An 18,887-nucleotide genomic window follows, 5' to 3' on the forward strand; every position below is an offset into this window, starting at 1 on the left:
CAACACGATAAATGCCTGATGTTAAGTCAAGAAGAAAAATTGGACGAGTATCTGGACGAAGCTTGGAGTCTCATCTCGAACAAAGACGTGTTGCACCAGTGGTATAAAGACTTGCGTGAACATTCTTGTCCACCATTAACCACTCAAGAGATCCATCGTATCGAAGCTCTCCTGAATCAGAGTGAGGAAACAGAACGAATAACCGTTTATTCGTCAGACATTTTCAAGCAAAAAGTCAGGATCGAATTGACGACGTATTATTACCTGTGAAGAAAAAACACAAAACAATGGATACCTGGGAACTTTATTACCTTTTGAACCACAGTTCGTATACGTCTTCTTGGAATCCCGTCGTCTGTGCTAAAGATGAACTCCCTCATCGCAAACCTAAAGACCATCAAGCTTACGTGATCAACACGGACGACAGTCATCTCCCAGGAACCCACTGGGTAGCCGTCTACTTTCCTCAAGAAGGCTGTGTGGAATATTTCGATTCGTACGGATTGCCCCCTTTGGAAGACGATATCATCGACTTTATGAGAAGAAATGCTCAAACCACCCGATTCAATAACGTGAAATTACAAGGCACAGATTCCTTGGTGTGTGGACAATATTGTGTGTATTTTCTGCATCATCGCAGCCTGGGCTATTCCTTAGAACATTTAGTGACTCATTTTGATCCTCGTTCTTCTGCTAGAAACGATGTGAAAGTAGATCGATGGTTTTGTGACCATTATGCTTATCTTTTGTCTCAAGCTAGGAAACGTAGTGTCCATCAATGGCCTAATGATTTCCAACAGTGGAAATCACAATTTCATTCACAACGTTGTCAGCCTTGTTTAAAGTAGATTGTATTTGAAGAAAAAAATGTTTGTGATTTGAAAAAAAAAATTGTTTGATGTTATAGTGTTGGATTATTGTTAAAAATGTTGTTGTTTAGTGTTAAGTGATTTTTGAATAAAAAATGTTGTGTTTAGAAAAAATGCCTTTGTCTTTTGTTTAGCTATAAGAATGTTGGATTGATGCTCTTTCATTTCTTACTATCCCTCTCATGAACGTTGCGGCTCGAAAACCGTGTGGGGGATGTTTTCCTTCACGTCCGCGCTTTAACTTTAAGAACCGGGTTGTTCCCAGTCTAGCCATCGATTGTCGACTCATCCTCCTAAGAAGATGTGCTCCAAACTAGCTAAGCTCAACGAAGCCTACGTGAATCTGCATAGGGTCAGACACAGTCTGATACCGAAACCAGAAGAAATAGAGAATGTGAGAATGTTAAAAATTACTGAAGACCTGATAGAAGAGCTCTTCAGAGAAGAAATGAACAGGGAGAAAGAAGAATGGACAGAGAAGTACAGACTTCAGAGACAGCAGCAACAGCAGCAACAACAACAGCAGCAGCAACAACAACCTGAAGCTGACAGAGGCTTTGTCGATTGTCGTATCGACACCAAAGAATTCTTCTTCTCTTTCCGAAGAAGCAGACCTATTGCCAGAAAGTCTATCCTCAGAGGACATCGCATTCTTAGAAACTAAAAAAAGAATGCCATAGCAAAAAAAAAAAAAAACAACAAAAAAAACAGCCCTTTTCAGGGCTACCCAATACTCTAGAAAAGAAATAACTATTAATTTGCCAATGTGTGTAGGTAGAGTAGTGTGAAAATAAACACTAACTCTTTCTTAAAAAATGTGAGGGTATGTGTTTGTGTGATTGTGTTTGTAAGTGATAAAGTAGGTTGGTGTGGATAGTAGATTAAAATGATGTTTGTTTTTTGGGCTGCTTGAGGTGTATATTTGGGGTTAGATTGGATTGCTTTGCGTATGTGGATAGTCTATTGAAGTGATGGGTAGCATAAAAAAGTGAGCGAGTGTTTCTTTTAGGTCCGCGCGTTGTTGTTGTTTTTTTTTGGTCATGATCTAGGTAAGATCAATTTTATGTTTTTAGGGGGATGTTTTCCTTCACGTCCGCGCTTTCAGTATAAATTGAAACTCGTTCGGCAGTCCAGCTACCCTTGTTGATTGATCAACACAGCCAGAAGAATGACTAGCAGAATAGTGAAACTGTTAGAACTCCAGATGCACCTGGAATATGCCAGGCGGATAGTAAACGAACTATCAGCGGAGGCTATAGTAGAAGAAGCAAGAATAAAGAAGGAAGAAGAGGAGAGAAGACAGAGGGAAGAGGAGGAAAAGAAAAGAGAAGAGATGATGTCGTTTAATATTCCTGAAACAGAGGATTGGGGTGCTGAAGCGAATCATCCTCCCTCTGCGCTCCCCAGAAGAAAGGTGAAAGAAGACTGGGGAAGAAGATGCGTGTGCGGCGCCAGGCCAGGAAGGTGCAACCATTAGATAGGTGCATCTGGAGTTTTAAAAAAAACAGCCCTTTTCAGGGCTACCCAATACTCTAGAAAAGAAATAACGATAGATTTGCCAATGTGTGTAGGTAGAGTAGTGTGTATATAAACACTAACTCTTTTTTAAGATAGTGTGAGGGTATGAGTTTGTGTGTTGGTGTGTTAGTAAGAGCTAAGGTATGTTTGTGTGAATAGTAGATTATGGGTTTCTTAGCAAATGTGAAGAGTATAGTTAGGGTTATATTATATGAAATGAGAAAGTAGGGGGATGTTTTCCTTCACGTCCGCGCGATGTTTGGTCATCATCTAGGTAAGATCCATTTTATGTTTTAGGGGGATGTTTTCCTTCACGTTCGCGCTTTTCGTATAAGAACCCACAGTATTAGTTGTTCAAACCATTCTGCAAAGAATACAAAGAAGATGGCGTCAAACCAAATGGACAAATTACAAACCTTGCAAGACGTTTTAGACAACTTAGGAATAATGGAACAGATGCTATTAAGACTCGTTGAAGACCATTATTCCTATAGTCCCCATCGTGTAAAGATGGAAATTAACAATTTAAGGAAAGCAAAGGACAAGATTAGTGGTGTCATGAAAGAGATCAAGGAGGAGAAGGAGGATGAAGAGGAAAAGATAAGAATAAGAACATGGAACGAAAAAATTGAAAAAGAAGAGGAAAATGAAAAGAAGAAGAAAGAGGAGGAAGAGAAGAAAGAAGAGGAGAAGAAAAAAAAGAAAGAGAAGAAGAGTGTAGGAGATAAAATAAGAACTTGGTGGAGGAAAAGAAGAAATTAGAAGAAAACCCAAAGGCCCTTTTCAGGGCCAGCCATATTTCTCGAAAAGAGATAGTCTTTGAATTGCCTACCCCTTTTTTAAATTTAAATTTAAATTTAAATTTAAAAAAACTTTATAAAAAAAAATCCCATGTTAAATTCCCCTTGTACGTATAGTATCCCACGATTTATTCCCATGTTAAATTCCCCTTGTACGTATAGTATCCCACGATTTATTCCCATGTTAATTCCCCTTGTACGTAAAGTGTCCCACGATTTTTCTCCATGTTAAATTTCCATTGTACGTAAAGTGTCCCAAGGGTGTTTTTAATGCTAATTCCCATTGTACGTAAAGTGTCCCCATATACTACTTACCGCGGATAAAATTATTCCAGCACCAGCGACTACCGCAGATACCGCGTACACAGCAACGTCAATGGTAACTAATCTACGCTGGTATTTTTTTATTTTTGTTTGATATTCGTCGAGGAGTTTTTTTAGCGAATCCTGCCATGATCGCGCCTGATTATAACGGTAATCCGATGCGGTCATTTATTAGTTATTTATCTAGTTAATTTCTTTGTAAAATCAGAGTTTTTCCGTTTTCAAATAGTGGGGGGGGGTTTATCTCGACAACTACAGTTCCCTCTTCCTCGGCAACTGCGACCGGCTCGGGTCGACCAATTACGGCCCAACCCGATAAATATTCGAAAATTACAAAATAATACACTGGTCCCATGGTAGTTCTGCCTTCTGGTTCTAGTGTGAAATTTACGATGTTATTTTCATCTATGGAAATAACGAAAAATCCAGGATAGTATTCATAAATTTCATGATTATCGGCCGTCACGTTAAATTTTATTAACTTCGAAATAATATATACTCGATATACACCCTGAATTGGCGCGGTAAAGTTAAAAAAATCATTATCAGGTGTCCAGGTAATATTTTGTGTCCTCAGCACAAATGATACATTGCAGGAAAGATCTTTTGATTCTACCTGATTTGGTATCGAAATACGCATCAACGCAGGAATATCCAACGATGATATTTCTAAGTTAATATCACTAATTTTTGTAGTTGCGTCGAGAAGTTTCGCGTTGATATTTTGAATTTCTCCGTCGTACACTGATGTATCGACTTTTTTATTCGCTAATTCTCGAACCACGTTAATTTCCTCGGATATTTTAGTAACATCTTCGCTGATTTTTTTTGTTTTCTCGTGGAGATCATCGTGTGATGTTTTATCGACTTTTTCGTTTACGATTTGGCGTACCGCGTTAATATCATCGTTGATGGATTTTGTTTTCTCGTCGTGTGATGTTTTATCGATTTTTTCGTTTACGATTTGGCGTACCGCGTTAATATCATCGTTAATTTTAGTAATATCCTCGTCGATTTTTCTTGTTTTCTCTCTGAGATCGTTATGTGATGTTCTATCGGTTTTTTGAAATATTAGTGCACGTGCCGATTCAATATCTTTGTTGATTTGGGCGATATCTTCGTTGATTTTTCTTGTTTTCTCGGTAAGATCGTTATGTGATGTTCTATCGGCTTTTTGAAATATTAGTGCACGTGCCGCTTCAATATCTTTGTTGATTTGGGCGATATCTTCGTTTATTTTCTTTGTTTTCTCGGTAAGATCGCTGTGTGATGTTCTATCGATTTTCTGACCCATCGCGGTATTTATTTTGGTAATTTCCTCGTTGATGGATTTTACTTTCTCGCTGAGATCGTTATGTGATGTTCTATCGGCTTTTTGAAATATTAATGCACGTGCCGATTCAATCTCTCTGTTGATTTGGGCAATATCTTCGTTTATTTTTCTTGTTTTCTCGTTGAGGTCGTTATGTGTAGTTGAAGAGGTATCGATGATTTTTTTTATATCCTCGTCGAGTTTTTTACTGAGATTTTTTGATGTATCGTCTAGTTTTTTAAGATCGTTAGTTAGCTTGGTAAATCTTTTTGTCACTCTATCCTGAAGATCGTCGTGTGATGCTTTATCAGCCTTTAGAAGCATCGCCGCTGATAGCTCTTTGTCGGATTTTTCCACATCCGCGATATTGGCCTTTAGTGGCAATACCGCTAATAGATCGGTAATATCAGCTATAGATTTCAACACTAATTCCGATTGGCGAGTAAACTGACTAATATGATCATTATATTCTTCTCGCTTGATTATATCAGTTATTTTCACGTTGCTGGTTTGTAATCGCCCTTCGGTATTTTGAAAAACAGCAACTTCGCCAGGGTCCACCTCTGACAGCGATAGAAGATTGTTAATATCGCTCTTGGTTGCGAACTTTGATAGATCGACGTCAGTCACTTCTGCTTTTTCCTTCCTGTAGATAAATCTACCGTAAATATCAACCATGATATTTATCTATGACATATTCAAATACAATTTTATGATACGGACCGGATGATTTTGAAATTGCATCGAGGACGTTAATTGATTCAGGGCCGCATATCGGTGGATCCGCTAATGTCTGCGTTGGAAGTGTCGAATACCAAATCGGAAGATTTAGTTTTGACACATAGTTAATAAATTCATTTGGCGGTGCTAATCCGTACGAATCAAAATAAACGACTTCGCGAGGATTAATCGCATAGGCAACCCAGTGTGTGCCAGGGCCGGTATTTTTATCGAGATTAATTATTCCTGTCTCGGTAGGGTTTGGTTTTTCTGGTAGTTGATCTCGCATAAATACACCTCTGAAAAATTTTATTTTTTTATTCTTTACTTCGCTGATTAGATCTAAATTTGAATAGGCCGTGCTAATCTTAGGCCTGATCCGTATGGGGGCCGTCTTAGATAAAGGCCTGATCCCAACCGAGGAAATCTTTGAAAAATTTCCTCGAATAGGCTGGGGGGGATGGAGAGTCCTCCCTTTTTTTTACGGTATTGTCCTCCTTTAACTTTTTCTAATATTTTTTTAACCCCAAATCCACCCAAGGCCGATGCTGCGCCTGTTAGTAATGGAGCTAGTAAGGGAAGAAGAGGAATAAATCCGCCTACTTTGACCATGTCTCTGATGGCGCCTATTGAGAGATTCACATGAACGCCGGAATTCGCCGATTTGGCTCTGGTAAATCTTTCACGTTGACTTCTAGTTAGCGATAGTTTGTTAGGCCCACCATGAATTTGATCATTTTTCAGGGTTAAATTCAAGCCGCTTCGCCTTGCAGTTGCTGTTTGGAGTTTTTTTATCTGACCCGGGGTCAGAGTTACGCTGACGTGTTCGTATGGCATATTAATAATCGCTTAGTCTAAATTTGGAATTTGTCACATGTTCTCGACAGGAGCGTCAATAATTCTCATTCTACCGCTGATGCCTTCCAAGATCATTGTTCTATCACTGAGGATCACCGCGATGGCTCTTGCTACTTGCCCACCTGTGTTAATTCTGGCTTTGAAATGGATATCGACAACGGATTGTTTTACCAAGTCGAGATGCTCCAAGGAGAAGTAAAAGATAGGATAGCGAGTATTAAAATCCAACTGTGATATTTGCAATCCTGTATCGATATTTTGATCGCGTCCCATGAAACTTAGCAAGCGATGATATGCACGGGACGTCGAATAGGTGGGAAAATTAATTGATATTTCCTCGGATGGTTCTTGTTGGCCGTTTATCCTTAATGAAACGTTTGTTGCTGCGAAATGATCAAATATCATATGACTGTGAGTTTGATCGTATCTGTTTGTGTTTTGGAGAACAATGAAGATGTGTCTAGGTGCCGAAGCGCCCTGTTGTGACGCAATTCGCCAGGTAAATATTCCGTTGATATTAATGTCGGTAAAGTCGGTCATCGTTGTCAACCAGGACATGACGGATTTTCCGCCTTGATTCATGAATGATAATAATTTTTCTTCCTCGAGTATCGATGGAGTTATCGCTGGCATCCACAAGGTAAATTTGTTTAGGATTACCTTACCTGCATCAGGGACAGTATCATTGTCTCTCCAGATAGCTCTATTATCACTTGCGGGGTCTCGAATGAAGGAAATTGTGTGTTTCGCCCCGTAAATAACTTTTCTGAAGTGTCTACAAAATCCAAAAATGTGGGATAGCGGAATTGCACAAGAGAATCTTAAACTAGGACCAACTAACATTAATTTCCGCGTGGCAAATCCAAGGTTATAATTGTCATTGGGGTTGATCATTACCGCCAGCAGGGTGGCGTCAGCATTATCAGCGGCATTTCTCGGTATAGCGATATTATACTGGCTGTGATCTGCGCTGTCGTTAGTATCCTTGGCGAACATCATACTAGGACCAGCTGACCTGGTAAAATCATCCGAGTATCTGGCCAGGCCTATCACCGTCGTTGCAGCATCAGCGTTATCTGTAATTGATTCAATTTCTCTTCCATCAATCGTGTAGGTGACGCTCTTGAATAAAGCCATAATTCCGTTATTGACAAATCCAACTTTGGAATCTGCTGGATAATTGGTATCATTAGCTCTTCTTATTTCGCCATCAAATTCGATATATGCCTCTGATGGAAGAAAATATCTCGTTGTGTCGTGAACTTGAATTTCAATGCGATTAGGTGCATTTGGTGTCACTGCGTCGTATGAAAAATACTGGAAATCTCGCACGGATGTGTCTCTGCCTACGGGCTCGTCCATGTCAAACACTTCATTTGACACTTGTGCGAACATTTATTATTAAGAATATCATCTAAAACGAAGACCACTACCTGAAATGAAGCTTGTATTTGCTAGATTTGTCTTAGCAATTTCCTTTGCTAGATTTGTGTTAGCAACTTTATTTGCTAGATTTGTCTTAACAATTTCCTTTGCTAGATTTGTGTTAGCAACTTCCTGTGCTAGATTTGTTTTAGCAACTTCCTGCGCTAGGTCGTTTATTTTTTTATTTGCTGCGTCGTTTATGACTTTGCTGATTTCGGGTGGCATTTCACTGGTGATAGGCAATTTAACTGGCTCTCTTTTACGTATTAAATTTGATATTTTTTCTCTGACAAAATCGTAGCCTTTACTGGCTATTTTTTTGATACCAGAAATGGCAGCAGTCTCGCCAATCTTTCCTATTGCTTTTAAACCAATCTGTTTAATCATGGGTCCAATTTTAGGTATTATTCGCGTAAAGAGACTTCCAACAATATCGCCGAATCCATTACCGTGGATATATCTGTATACGGGCAATCGAGAGTTTACTACGCGGACCTGTCTGGGTCTGCATTGATATTTGTGAACAATCATGTTATTTCAATTGTGTTGTTTTAATCGATGAGTTCATCGATAAGTTCCTTGTAAATGTGAGAGTCGATGACACCACCGCGGAATAATCGCTGACAAATATCTGAGGCTTCGTTGATTACTTCGCGAGAGTTATTTCCGGCTCGTTTTCCTCCGATTAATACCTCAAGGCGAGATACATCGTTGACAACACTGTCAGGGCAAACAGTATATCCACTTCCTGTCTTTGGTTTTGGTTTTGATGGTTCGCTAAACCACTCCGTTAACACGTCCTTCTCTTCCTTTTCTTTTTCTTTTTGTTTTACTTTTTCCATAAATTTAAAATATTCGTCATCACGTTTGTAAGGTGGTTTTTTACTAGCAAAATATATCCAGTCGATATATTTGCTTTTTTCAAGAGGTTTTCCACGAACATCGGGGTTAAAATATTTATCCCTATCATCATAATCCGCGGCGATATCTACTAAATTTTCCCCCCTTGCGATTTGTTCATACGCATCACGGGTAAAATTAGTTTTGATAGTTTTATGAAGATTTTCATAGTCGGACTTCGCAGTTTCTTTCTCTTGTTGAGTTATTTCTTGTGATTTATCCGAAGTTTTTTTTTCCTCCTTCCTTGCATCTGCGATATCCAGAAATGTACTATACAGGGCACTGGTTTTTCTCACCTCAGATAAATTAAATCTAACTCGAAATAAATTATTATACCAAATATCCCGCGATTTAATTTTTTTAAATCCGTCTTCAGTTAAAAACGCCTTTCTATTGTCAAAGGAATCTTCAGCAAAAATAGCAAATAATCTAATATCATCTCCAAATACCTCAAATTGTTTTTCCATTGTTTCCCAACCACTCTTGGTAAATTTTTCTATTATTATATCTCGAGGTTCTTTTTTTTTAACACCCTCCTTCCTTTCTTCTTCTTCTTCCTCTTGAGCTTGTTCTTCTTCTTGCGCTTGTTCTTGTTCTTGTTGTGCTCGTGCTTGTGCTCGTGCTTGTGCTTGTGCTTGTGCTAGTGCTTGTGCTTGTGCTTGCGCTTGCGCTCGTGCTTGTGCTCGTGTTTGTGTTTGTACTATTCGCTCCGGCAATAATCGAGTGTGTTGCTCGATATCTCTCGTCATAGGAATAAGACCGCGCTTCCTAAGTTCCTTATCTTCCTTTTTATCGCCGTATGCGACTTGCTCGATTGCTCCAGTGACTGGACTCAACAACTTTGACGATATCTCAGTAATTCCATATTGAGAATCTTCGTAATCACGAACTTTTTTCTTAAATAATTGTTTTGCCGGGATAAGTTTCCTTACTGCCGCTAACTCTTCTCGCGCTAATCTGGCAGAATGAGGCTCTCCAACTCTACTAGCTTTCCGACTCATATTATTTTCAACTATATTGTTTTAATGCGAGGTAAAATTAGGATCCGCAGCCAAACTTCGCAAACTTCATCGACGGAATAAATTTCTCCTACCCCCCCCCCCAAAATTGCTGTCCAAAATCAATGATTTTTGCACACAAAAATTGCAATCGGGAACGAATTTACGCAAATTAATTCTCGCAGGAAAACTTATTTTTGAAATCTGAGGCTTCTACGGAGAAAGTTCTCGCAGGAAGGTTTATTTTGGTCTGGGGGTCTGGTCTGTAGAACTTCCCTGCTCTGCCCGTGCTTTAACTAAATGACCCTAATTTGAACTCATGCGCTAAGCAATTCCGTTGCTTCTTGTGTATTATTACATTCATTACATATTATACTTATTTCATATCTACCTAATGGTTTCAACAAAGTAACTTGGTAATTTGTAAAGATTCCAGAATTTATATTCGGCTTACTCATTTATACTAATTACTAGTTACTCTAGAGTTTCAACAGATTTGCTACCAATTGCCAGACTAGAATAACTTATAACTAAGCGACCATAATTTGAACTCGTGCGTTAAAATATTTCCTTATTCGTCTTTTACACCAAATAATTACATTTACTTCCTTCTTTTTTACTTGACATTAAACTGCTTCTACAAAACTTAAATCTTGCATAATTAAATAACAACACAATAAATTTGATTTATATCAGCCAGTTCGTACAAAATACAAGGGTTAACATACAAAACAATATAGCACAACACACATCGCAAACACCGGACAACACTGATCCCTGACATGGATCACTTATGTAAACAAAACTCATAAGACCAGCCATGGATCAAGAGCATCTAAACACTAGTTAGGGAGGTGTACAAACCCTTGATCAAAATTTAATAAAATCCAAATTTATTAAAACTGATACAATAAAAGACATATTGGGGAAGAACATAAGCACATAAAAACCTTAACTTTAGACACTAGAGGATCTCCTCTTTGATGAAGTCTGAGAGGGACCACACCAATATATGTCAGGACTTGCAATTCTTCAGCTGTAGAGGTATGTAAATTATTAATTTATTGTGAATAAGTTATAACTATTGTACTACCACGTTTATTTTTGTATGTAGCTTCAGTTTACGTAGCGTAATGCAAATATTTTCTTTTCTTGTTTGTGACTTAGCAAGGGATTTATATTAGCAATACAAAGCTGCATTTTTAAGAAACGTTTAGTACCGTTGGATTCTTTTCGGGAACGGATGGGATTAATTCTGAACCTGTTTATAGTTTTCTAATTATTGTGCCGATAATGTAATCTGTACCGTATATAACGTCATTCCGTCTTCCCAGTATCATGCATAGTACACGGTGTTAGATGTATTTTCAGCTGACCCGAGTAACAAGAGTGATCAGCTGTAGAGCTGACCAGAGCGATCAGTTGTCGGAGTGATCGGAGTCGACCCTAGAAGTCGACCACAGCAGTTGTGAAGCTAAACCATTGCAGCCGTAGAGCTGAGTAATGTTGCTAGTCAAGTAAGATCGGGCGTTGCTGATTGGTGAGCGCTGATTACTTGATTGACCAACCTGGAATAGTGACGGCTTGATTGGCCAGTGTGACTGCTAGCCGAGTGTGCTGGTGGCGGAGTGTAACTCCATACCTGTAATCTTTTAGCCGTGGGCTAATTTTTGGGGTTTGCAAAACCCAGTGTGGTTTTGGGACTGTAAAGATAATTTGTATATCTGTCCCTTTTTGTTTACATAATTTCACTATCTGAGTGAATATATTTTACTGTGAGTAAAATACATTTCTTTACTATTTGAGTAAAACACAAAATTCTTTCGTTGTGAAATAACTGTGTATCATTCACGCATTGTCATTGTACTGTGTAGGGTCATGTATTTGTATTTTCATTATTAAGTCCGTGCGTTTTATGTTAATTGATCCAATATTTGGATCATATACAATATACACGCACATATTAATCATAATTAATTGCACACTGAAGTAATTCGTCATTAAACATTGTATTTGTATCACCATCAAAAGTATTCTGTTGTAAATCCGAAATCCCATCCGGTTATCTTGATATTTGGATCATATACAATATACACGCACATATTAATCATAATTAATTGCACATTGAAGTAATTCGTCATTAAACATTGTATTTGTATCACCATCAAAAGTATTCTGTTGTAAATCCGAAATCCCATCCGGTTATCTTGTTATAAGTGGTCACCTTACAAGGGGCCTTTTCTCTGATTTTTAAAGTGGTCACCTTCCAAGGGACCTTTTCTCGGATTTGTAAAGTGGACCCTTACAAAGGGGTTTTTTTTTTTTTTATACAAAAAGACAAAACAAAAACGAGACGCACAGTTTATTATTTTCATCCTTTTAAAATGTTTCCTCTGAGACAGATCGTTCATGGGATTTAAGTTTGATCTAGTGCAAAAAATATAAGAATTTGGTCAAACATTAATATCTCGGTCTACAGGAACTGCATTAGTTATGTGTTCATTTTGGTAAGGATCTCGAATGTTTTAACCATTTCATTCCTATCATATGACAAAGCAAAGCATTGTTTGTCACTCTTAATGGACGAAAATTGAGGTAATGTAATTCCATTCACTATGATTGGACACATGGATGATCCCTTGGAACGATTAACTGGGAGTGGGGTGGGGTGGAGTTGTCGGAGTGGCATTTGGGTGTATACCTGAACACCTATCCATTGTGATAGAATATCAAGGTAAACATCGTACAAGTAACGAATCTAAGCTACAGCATCGCTTGGTTTAACGTGAACACCCACCAGGGCAAACTCTGAAAAAAGATATATGGGAAAATAACATTAAATATTTAATATTGAAAGACAAACTTTGCACAACACACACACACACACACACACACACACACACACACACACACACACATTTATGTTCATTTTATATTAGCGTAAATGATCTCGTTATTCCGGTAGCTATCGAAGTTCAATAAATTAAATTACAAATCGAAGAAAACTGATTTGGAATGTTAGCAAGAAACAACTCAGTTTCAAATGGTAAGTGTTGATTTTTGACACTTAGAAAACAACACTCGGTTTGAAATTGTACGTGTTGATTTTTGACAATTAGAAAACAACACTCGGTTTGAAATGGTACGTGTTGATTTTTGACAATTAGAAAACAACACTCGGTTTGATTTGAAATGGAACGTGTTGATTTTTGACAATTAAAAACAACACACAGTTTGATTTTAAATGGAACGTGCTGATTTTTGAAAATTAGAAAACAATACTTGGCTTGAAATGGTACGTGATGATTTTTGACAATTATAAAACTACACTAGGTTTGAAATTGTACGTGTTGATTTTTGACAATTAGAAAGCAACGCTCGGTTTGAAATGGCACGTGTTGATTTTTGACAACTAGAAAACAACACTCGGTTTGAAATGGTACGTGTTGATTTTTGACAATTAGAAAACAACACTCGGTTTAAAATTGTGCATGTTGATTTTTGACAGTTAGAAGAAAAAACACTCGGTTTGAAATGGTACGTGTTGAATTTTGACAACTAGAAAACAACACTTGGTTTGAAATGGCACGTAATAATTTTTGACAATTAGAAAGCAACACTCGGTTTGAAATGGTACTTGTTGATTTTTAACAATTAGAAAACAATACTTGATTTGAAACGGTACGTGTTGATTTTTGACAATTAGAAGAAAAATCACTCGGTTTGAAATGGTACGTGTTGAATTTTGACAACTAGAAAACAACGCTCGGTTTGAAATGGTACTTGTTGATTTTTGACCATTAGAAAACAACACTCTGTTTGAAATGGTACGTGTTGACTTTTGACAATTAGAAAGCAACACTCGGTTTGAAATGGTACGTGTTGAAATTTGACAACTAGAAAACAACGCTCGGTTTGAAATGGTACTTGCTGATTTTTGACAATTAGAAAACAACACTCTGTTTGAAATGGTACGTGTTGAGTTTTGAAAACTAGAAAACAACACTCGGTTTGAAATGGTACGTATTGATTTTTGACACTTAGAAAGCAACACTCGATTTTTAATTAAATAAAATGCACGCCCTCGTTAAATGAAATAGAATAGATACCATCGGTAAATAGAGCTATAATACAATAAAATGCAGTGAGATAAACAATTTTTGCATTGGTTCTGCCACTTGCTTGTACGGTTAGCCGATCTGGTCCAAAAAAGGACTGAGTAGGGTTCCCGTTCAAAGTGGTCTTCAGGCCCATCATTATATTGGTGTGAACCCAAGAGTTCCAGCCGATCCAGTCTGCAGGGAAGAGAAGGAAAGCAATGATAATATTTGAACACGCAATAATAAAACTGATTCCAATTCCTCTGATGATTTAAACTTTTGTTATATCGGTTGTTTAAAGTATTAAGAATTTTACGTGTCATCTTGGTACAGTTATTGCTTTACGAATGCTCGTCTCTGTAGCTATGTCACGTGTCATCTTGGCACAGTTATTGCTTTACGTATGCTCGTCTATGTAGCTATGCCACGTGTCATCTTGGTACAGTTATTGCTTTACGTATGCTCGTCTCTGTAGCTATGCCACGTGTCATCTTGGTACAGTTATTGCTTTACGAATGCTCGTCTCTGTAGCTATGTCACGTGTCATCTTGGCACAGTTATTGCTTTACGTATGCTCGTCTCTGTAGCTATGCCACGTGTCATCTTGGTACAGTTATTGCTTTACGTATGCTCGTCTCTGTAGCTATGCCACGTGTCATCTTGGTACAGTTATTGCTTTACGAATGCTCGTCTCTGTAGCTATGTCACGTGTCATCTTGGCACAGTTATTGCTTTACGTATGCTCGTCTCTGTAGCTATGCCACGTGTCATCTTGGTACAGTTATTGCTTTACGTATGCTCGTCTCTGTAGCTATGCCACGTGTCATCTTGGTACAGTTATTGCTTTACGAATGCTCGTCTCTTTAGCTATGCCACGTGTCATCTTGGTACAGTTATTGCTTTACGTATGCTCGTCTATGTAGCTATGACACGTGTCATCTTGGTACAGTTATTGCTTTACGAATGCTCGTCTCTGTAGCTATGCCACGTGTCATCTTGGTACAGTTATTGCTTTACGAATGCTCGTCTCTGTAGCTATGCCACGTGTCATCTTGGTACAGTTATTGCTTTACGTATGCTCGTCTATGTAGCTATGACACGTGTCATCTTGGTACAGTTATTGCTTTACGAATGCTCGTCTATGTCGCTATGTCACATGTCATCTTGGTACAGTTATTGCTTTACGTATGTTCGTCTATGTAGCTATGACACGTGTCATCTTGGTACAGTTATTGTTTTACGAATGCTCGTCTCTGTAGCTATGTCACGTGTCATCTTGATACAGTTATTGCTTTACGAATGCTCCTCTCTGTAGCTATGTCACCTGTCATCTTGGCACAGTTATTGCTTTACGAATGCTCGTCTCTGTAGCTATGCCACGTGTCATCTTGGTACAGTTATTGCTTTACGAATGCTCGTCTCTGTAGCTATGCCACGTGTCATCTTGGTACAGTTATTGCTTTACGTATGCTCGTCTATGTAGCTATGACACGTGTCATCTTGGTACAGTTATTGCTTTACGAATGCTCGTCTCTGTAGCAGCGTCTCGGGAACATCTGACAAATTTAGGTTAAGATTTGCGCTACAGAAGAACGTCGCGCACGTGTAAATTGGTATTGCACGTAATGGACCTTTACAATGTATTAAAATGAATCGGAGTTCGATGGAAGCATTTTAGATTGATAAAGAGATTGACTAAAGTAGGCGTACAAAGTTCAAATACCTATCTATTCACGAGGGAAAAAATTTCGACCATATTTCTCGTCTTCCTGTAATATCCCCAACCGTTGTATTGTATACCGTAAAAAAGATTCGGAAACCATTTCAAATATCCAATTCATTCCCCGTCCCACTGGGATTAACCCATTATCTGAAACGTTCCAGGTAGTCTACTTATGTTGACGAAAAATATATAATAAATAAATATATATATAAATATATAATGAATAAATATATAATAAATAAGTATATAATAAATAAACGTATAATAAATAAATATATAACAAAAAAATATATAATAAGTATATAATAAATAAATATATAAAAAATAAGTATATAATAAATACATATATAATAAATAAATATATAATAAATACATATATAATAAACCTCTTGCAGTTGCTAGGGAAGATGCGGTGGCTCAGTAGTGAGCTGGAATAACAAGCCAAAGTTCACAGCTTCGAATCCTGCCCCAACCAATCCAGGTCGGCTGCTGTGTGCCTTTGTGCAAGGCACTGTTCTCTGATTGCCCGAGTACCTTATAGCCTTTCGTGTGTTTATGTGCCGTCAAACACGAAACAAACAAGATAGGTGTAGATGGATTTATGTCTACAGGAACAACCATATGACAAACAGGCATACGGACGCACCCAAGGATGCATGGATATGGCCAATCGCTAAATGTCCGCAACTGCGCTTTCATACAACTTTGATTTGTATAAATAAAAGGATATACGCTTAGTAGTAGGCGATTTTATCACACACTTTGTCGATTCTAGTGTAAACATAGCTTAATAACTATACGTAAAGCACAACCAACGTCAGTGAAGCATGAAACGAAGGTCATAGTGATCTACTTTGTGATGAAACTTATTTGCTCATGTGCTAAGCAGAAAACGTAAAATGTTAAATGTTTGTCACGTTGGCATTTTTTTCCTGTTAAAACATGGTACCAACCGAAATGTATAAAATCTCCCAATTTCATGATTCTAACAGAAACACAGCCTAAGAAATAAACTTAAAACGCTGTTTTACCAAAGTTAGTCAATCTTGAAATATAGATCAATGTAACCTACATTTGTGATGAGGGTGTATTACGTATTAAGATGCACACCCTCACCACCGTTTATGAATCCAGCTATACCATGGTAAATTGCATCCTTCATTCCTTTTCGTCGTGATTTGAGATTTACCGTTACAGTGGCAAGAACTGCAGAAGGTACTTGATTTGAGATTAATCATTACATTAACAAATTCTACAGAAGGTACATGATTTGAGATTAATCATTACATTAACAAATTCTACAGAAGGTACATGATTTGAGATTAATCATTACATTAACAAATTCTACAGAAGGTACATGATTTGAGATTAATCATTACATTAAAAAATTCTACAGAAGGTACATGATTTGAGATTAATCATTACATTAAAAAATTCTACAGAAGGTACATGATTTGAGATTAATCATTACATTAACAAATTCTACAGAAGGTGTCGAACGGGGCATCCTAGATACTTAATTTGAAACTTATTTGTTTTCAGTACGATATGAGTGCTACATTTTCATTAGCTCGAGCTGTAGATTCCAATCACATGCAACGAATTGTTTTCTACTCCGTAAACATCCCCAGAGAGAGAGAGAGAGAGAGAGAGAGAGAGAGAGAGAGAGAGAAGAGAGAATTATTGATGTAGCAGCAGTGACCGTAACAAATGTTTATCCTTGAATCCCCGAGAATAAATTTAAAAAGAGTTTTGATCCTGTGAAAGGCAGAGAATCGGATCCAAAATAGATGTTCAACCCAGCTACTGATTACCGGAAGGATTACCCAGTACGTTTTATTGCCAAGGTTAAAAATAAATCCTTATTTCACAGAAGCAGCCAATTATTTCTTTACAGGCGAATAAAAACACATGGAGCTTAGTAATCTATGTGTAAACCATTTCTACAGTAATCGCCATTGTATCTAGAGTGATTTGAAGAGTACACATGATAACATATTTATGTTATCGTCCACATAGTAGATAACGTTCATAAAGATACTCGCACGCAGGTCAACAAAAATTAAAACTGACAAGCTCCCAAAATGTATATATGAGGAAGCTAGAGGGATCAAAAATTAAGATCGTTATAATTATGTATATTTATTCTATATTATAAGATTGACTTTTGTCGATGATTGTATGTTGAACTCTAGATTATGGTCGTTCGTAAGGAGAATCTTTACGTAGCATTTGAGTTCAAGTCCAGTCTTGCTTACAATTAGACATGGTGTTTCGGTTGGACTGCTTCAGATCCTGATATGATAAAGTTCAAGTGAAAATGTGTATAAATAGGGATTTGATAAACAAATAATTTGTTCCTGTTTAAGATCAGTCAGTGGGAATCCATTTGATCAGAGTTTACAGCTGTGTTGTTGAAATCAGATATGATTCGAGAGGACTTATTTGTTCAAAGTATTCACTGAAATTATTAAAGCGCTCATTGACTTTGGGATTAATATATTACTTTCGATTTTGCGAACTCATTCAAAGACATTCTGGACTGCATCATTGTGTTATATCATAAAATTCAAGACTACTGGAATTCATTTGGAAACTTCTATATTTCTGGACTTGTAATAGGACATTTAGGGGTACTATGAATTTATTTACGATATTGTAAATTTCATTTGAATTTTCATTTTGTATTGCAGAGAAATAAATTGCGTGTTGATTTTACTCAAATTGTTGGTTTCACTTTCTTTCTGTTACAAAGTTTATGACCTAGAGTCTTAACATTATATCCTATTTATATTTTTAACAGAAGACAATATTATATTAAATACTTGTAGACAGAGGTATGTTCTTTGAAATATGAGATATTCATTAAACTGCGTTATAAATGGAATACTCGGACAAACATCAGAACTATACGATAACTCTATTTTAATGTGTTGCTTTTAAAATACATGGATGATGAATTACATTTTCATATTTAAGATGGAAGCATTTTGTTTTCTTTCACTTGCGAAAAAAATGGTGTAGTTAAGCAAGAACATTTGTTTTTAAAAAGAAAACATGTGTGATATGTTGTTTTGAAATAATTACAAAATTTACTGGACGAACATTAAAATACATCACAAGTCAAACTCATCTATTTGCATCTGAGAGAAAGAAATGAATCTTTTTTTTTCAAAGAAGGACCAGGTGAAATATGCAACTACGCAACACAAAAAAATGTTATAAACTAAACCAAATTAATTAATATGAGAGGAAATGTTGGGTTTGAATCAATTATGAGATGGCAAATATTGTCCGTAGAGGAGAGACAGTAACTAATATCATTTTGGATATTGACCAT

The 18,887-nt window shown here is 37.2% G+C and overlaps 1 protein-coding gene across 1 annotated transcript in view; it reads right to left on the bottom strand.

The window, feature by feature from the left end:
- Positions 1-12,482: 12,482 nt before the first annotated feature.
- The window catches only part of LOC149804173 (deoxyribonuclease-1-like), a 30,555-nt gene continuing 24,150 nt past the window's right edge, over positions 12,483-18,887 (bottom strand). Inside the window, exons 4-5 of the mRNA XM_089954056.1 lie at positions 13,913-14,019; positions 12,483-12,532 (exon numbers count right to left, since the gene is read on the bottom strand). Coding sequence (XP_089810182.1) covers positions 12,483-12,532; positions 13,913-14,019 — 157 coding nt within the window. The remainder of the gene's footprint in view (positions 12,533-13,912; positions 14,020-18,887) is intronic.

This window comes from Sinohyriopsis cumingii, chromosome 3, assembly GCF_028554795.1.
Source record: "Sinohyriopsis cumingii isolate HCF-2022 chromosome 3, ASM2855479v2, whole genome shotgun sequence".
NCBI classification, from domain to species: domain Eukaryota; kingdom Metazoa; phylum Mollusca; class Bivalvia; order Unionida; family Unionidae; genus Sinohyriopsis; species Sinohyriopsis cumingii.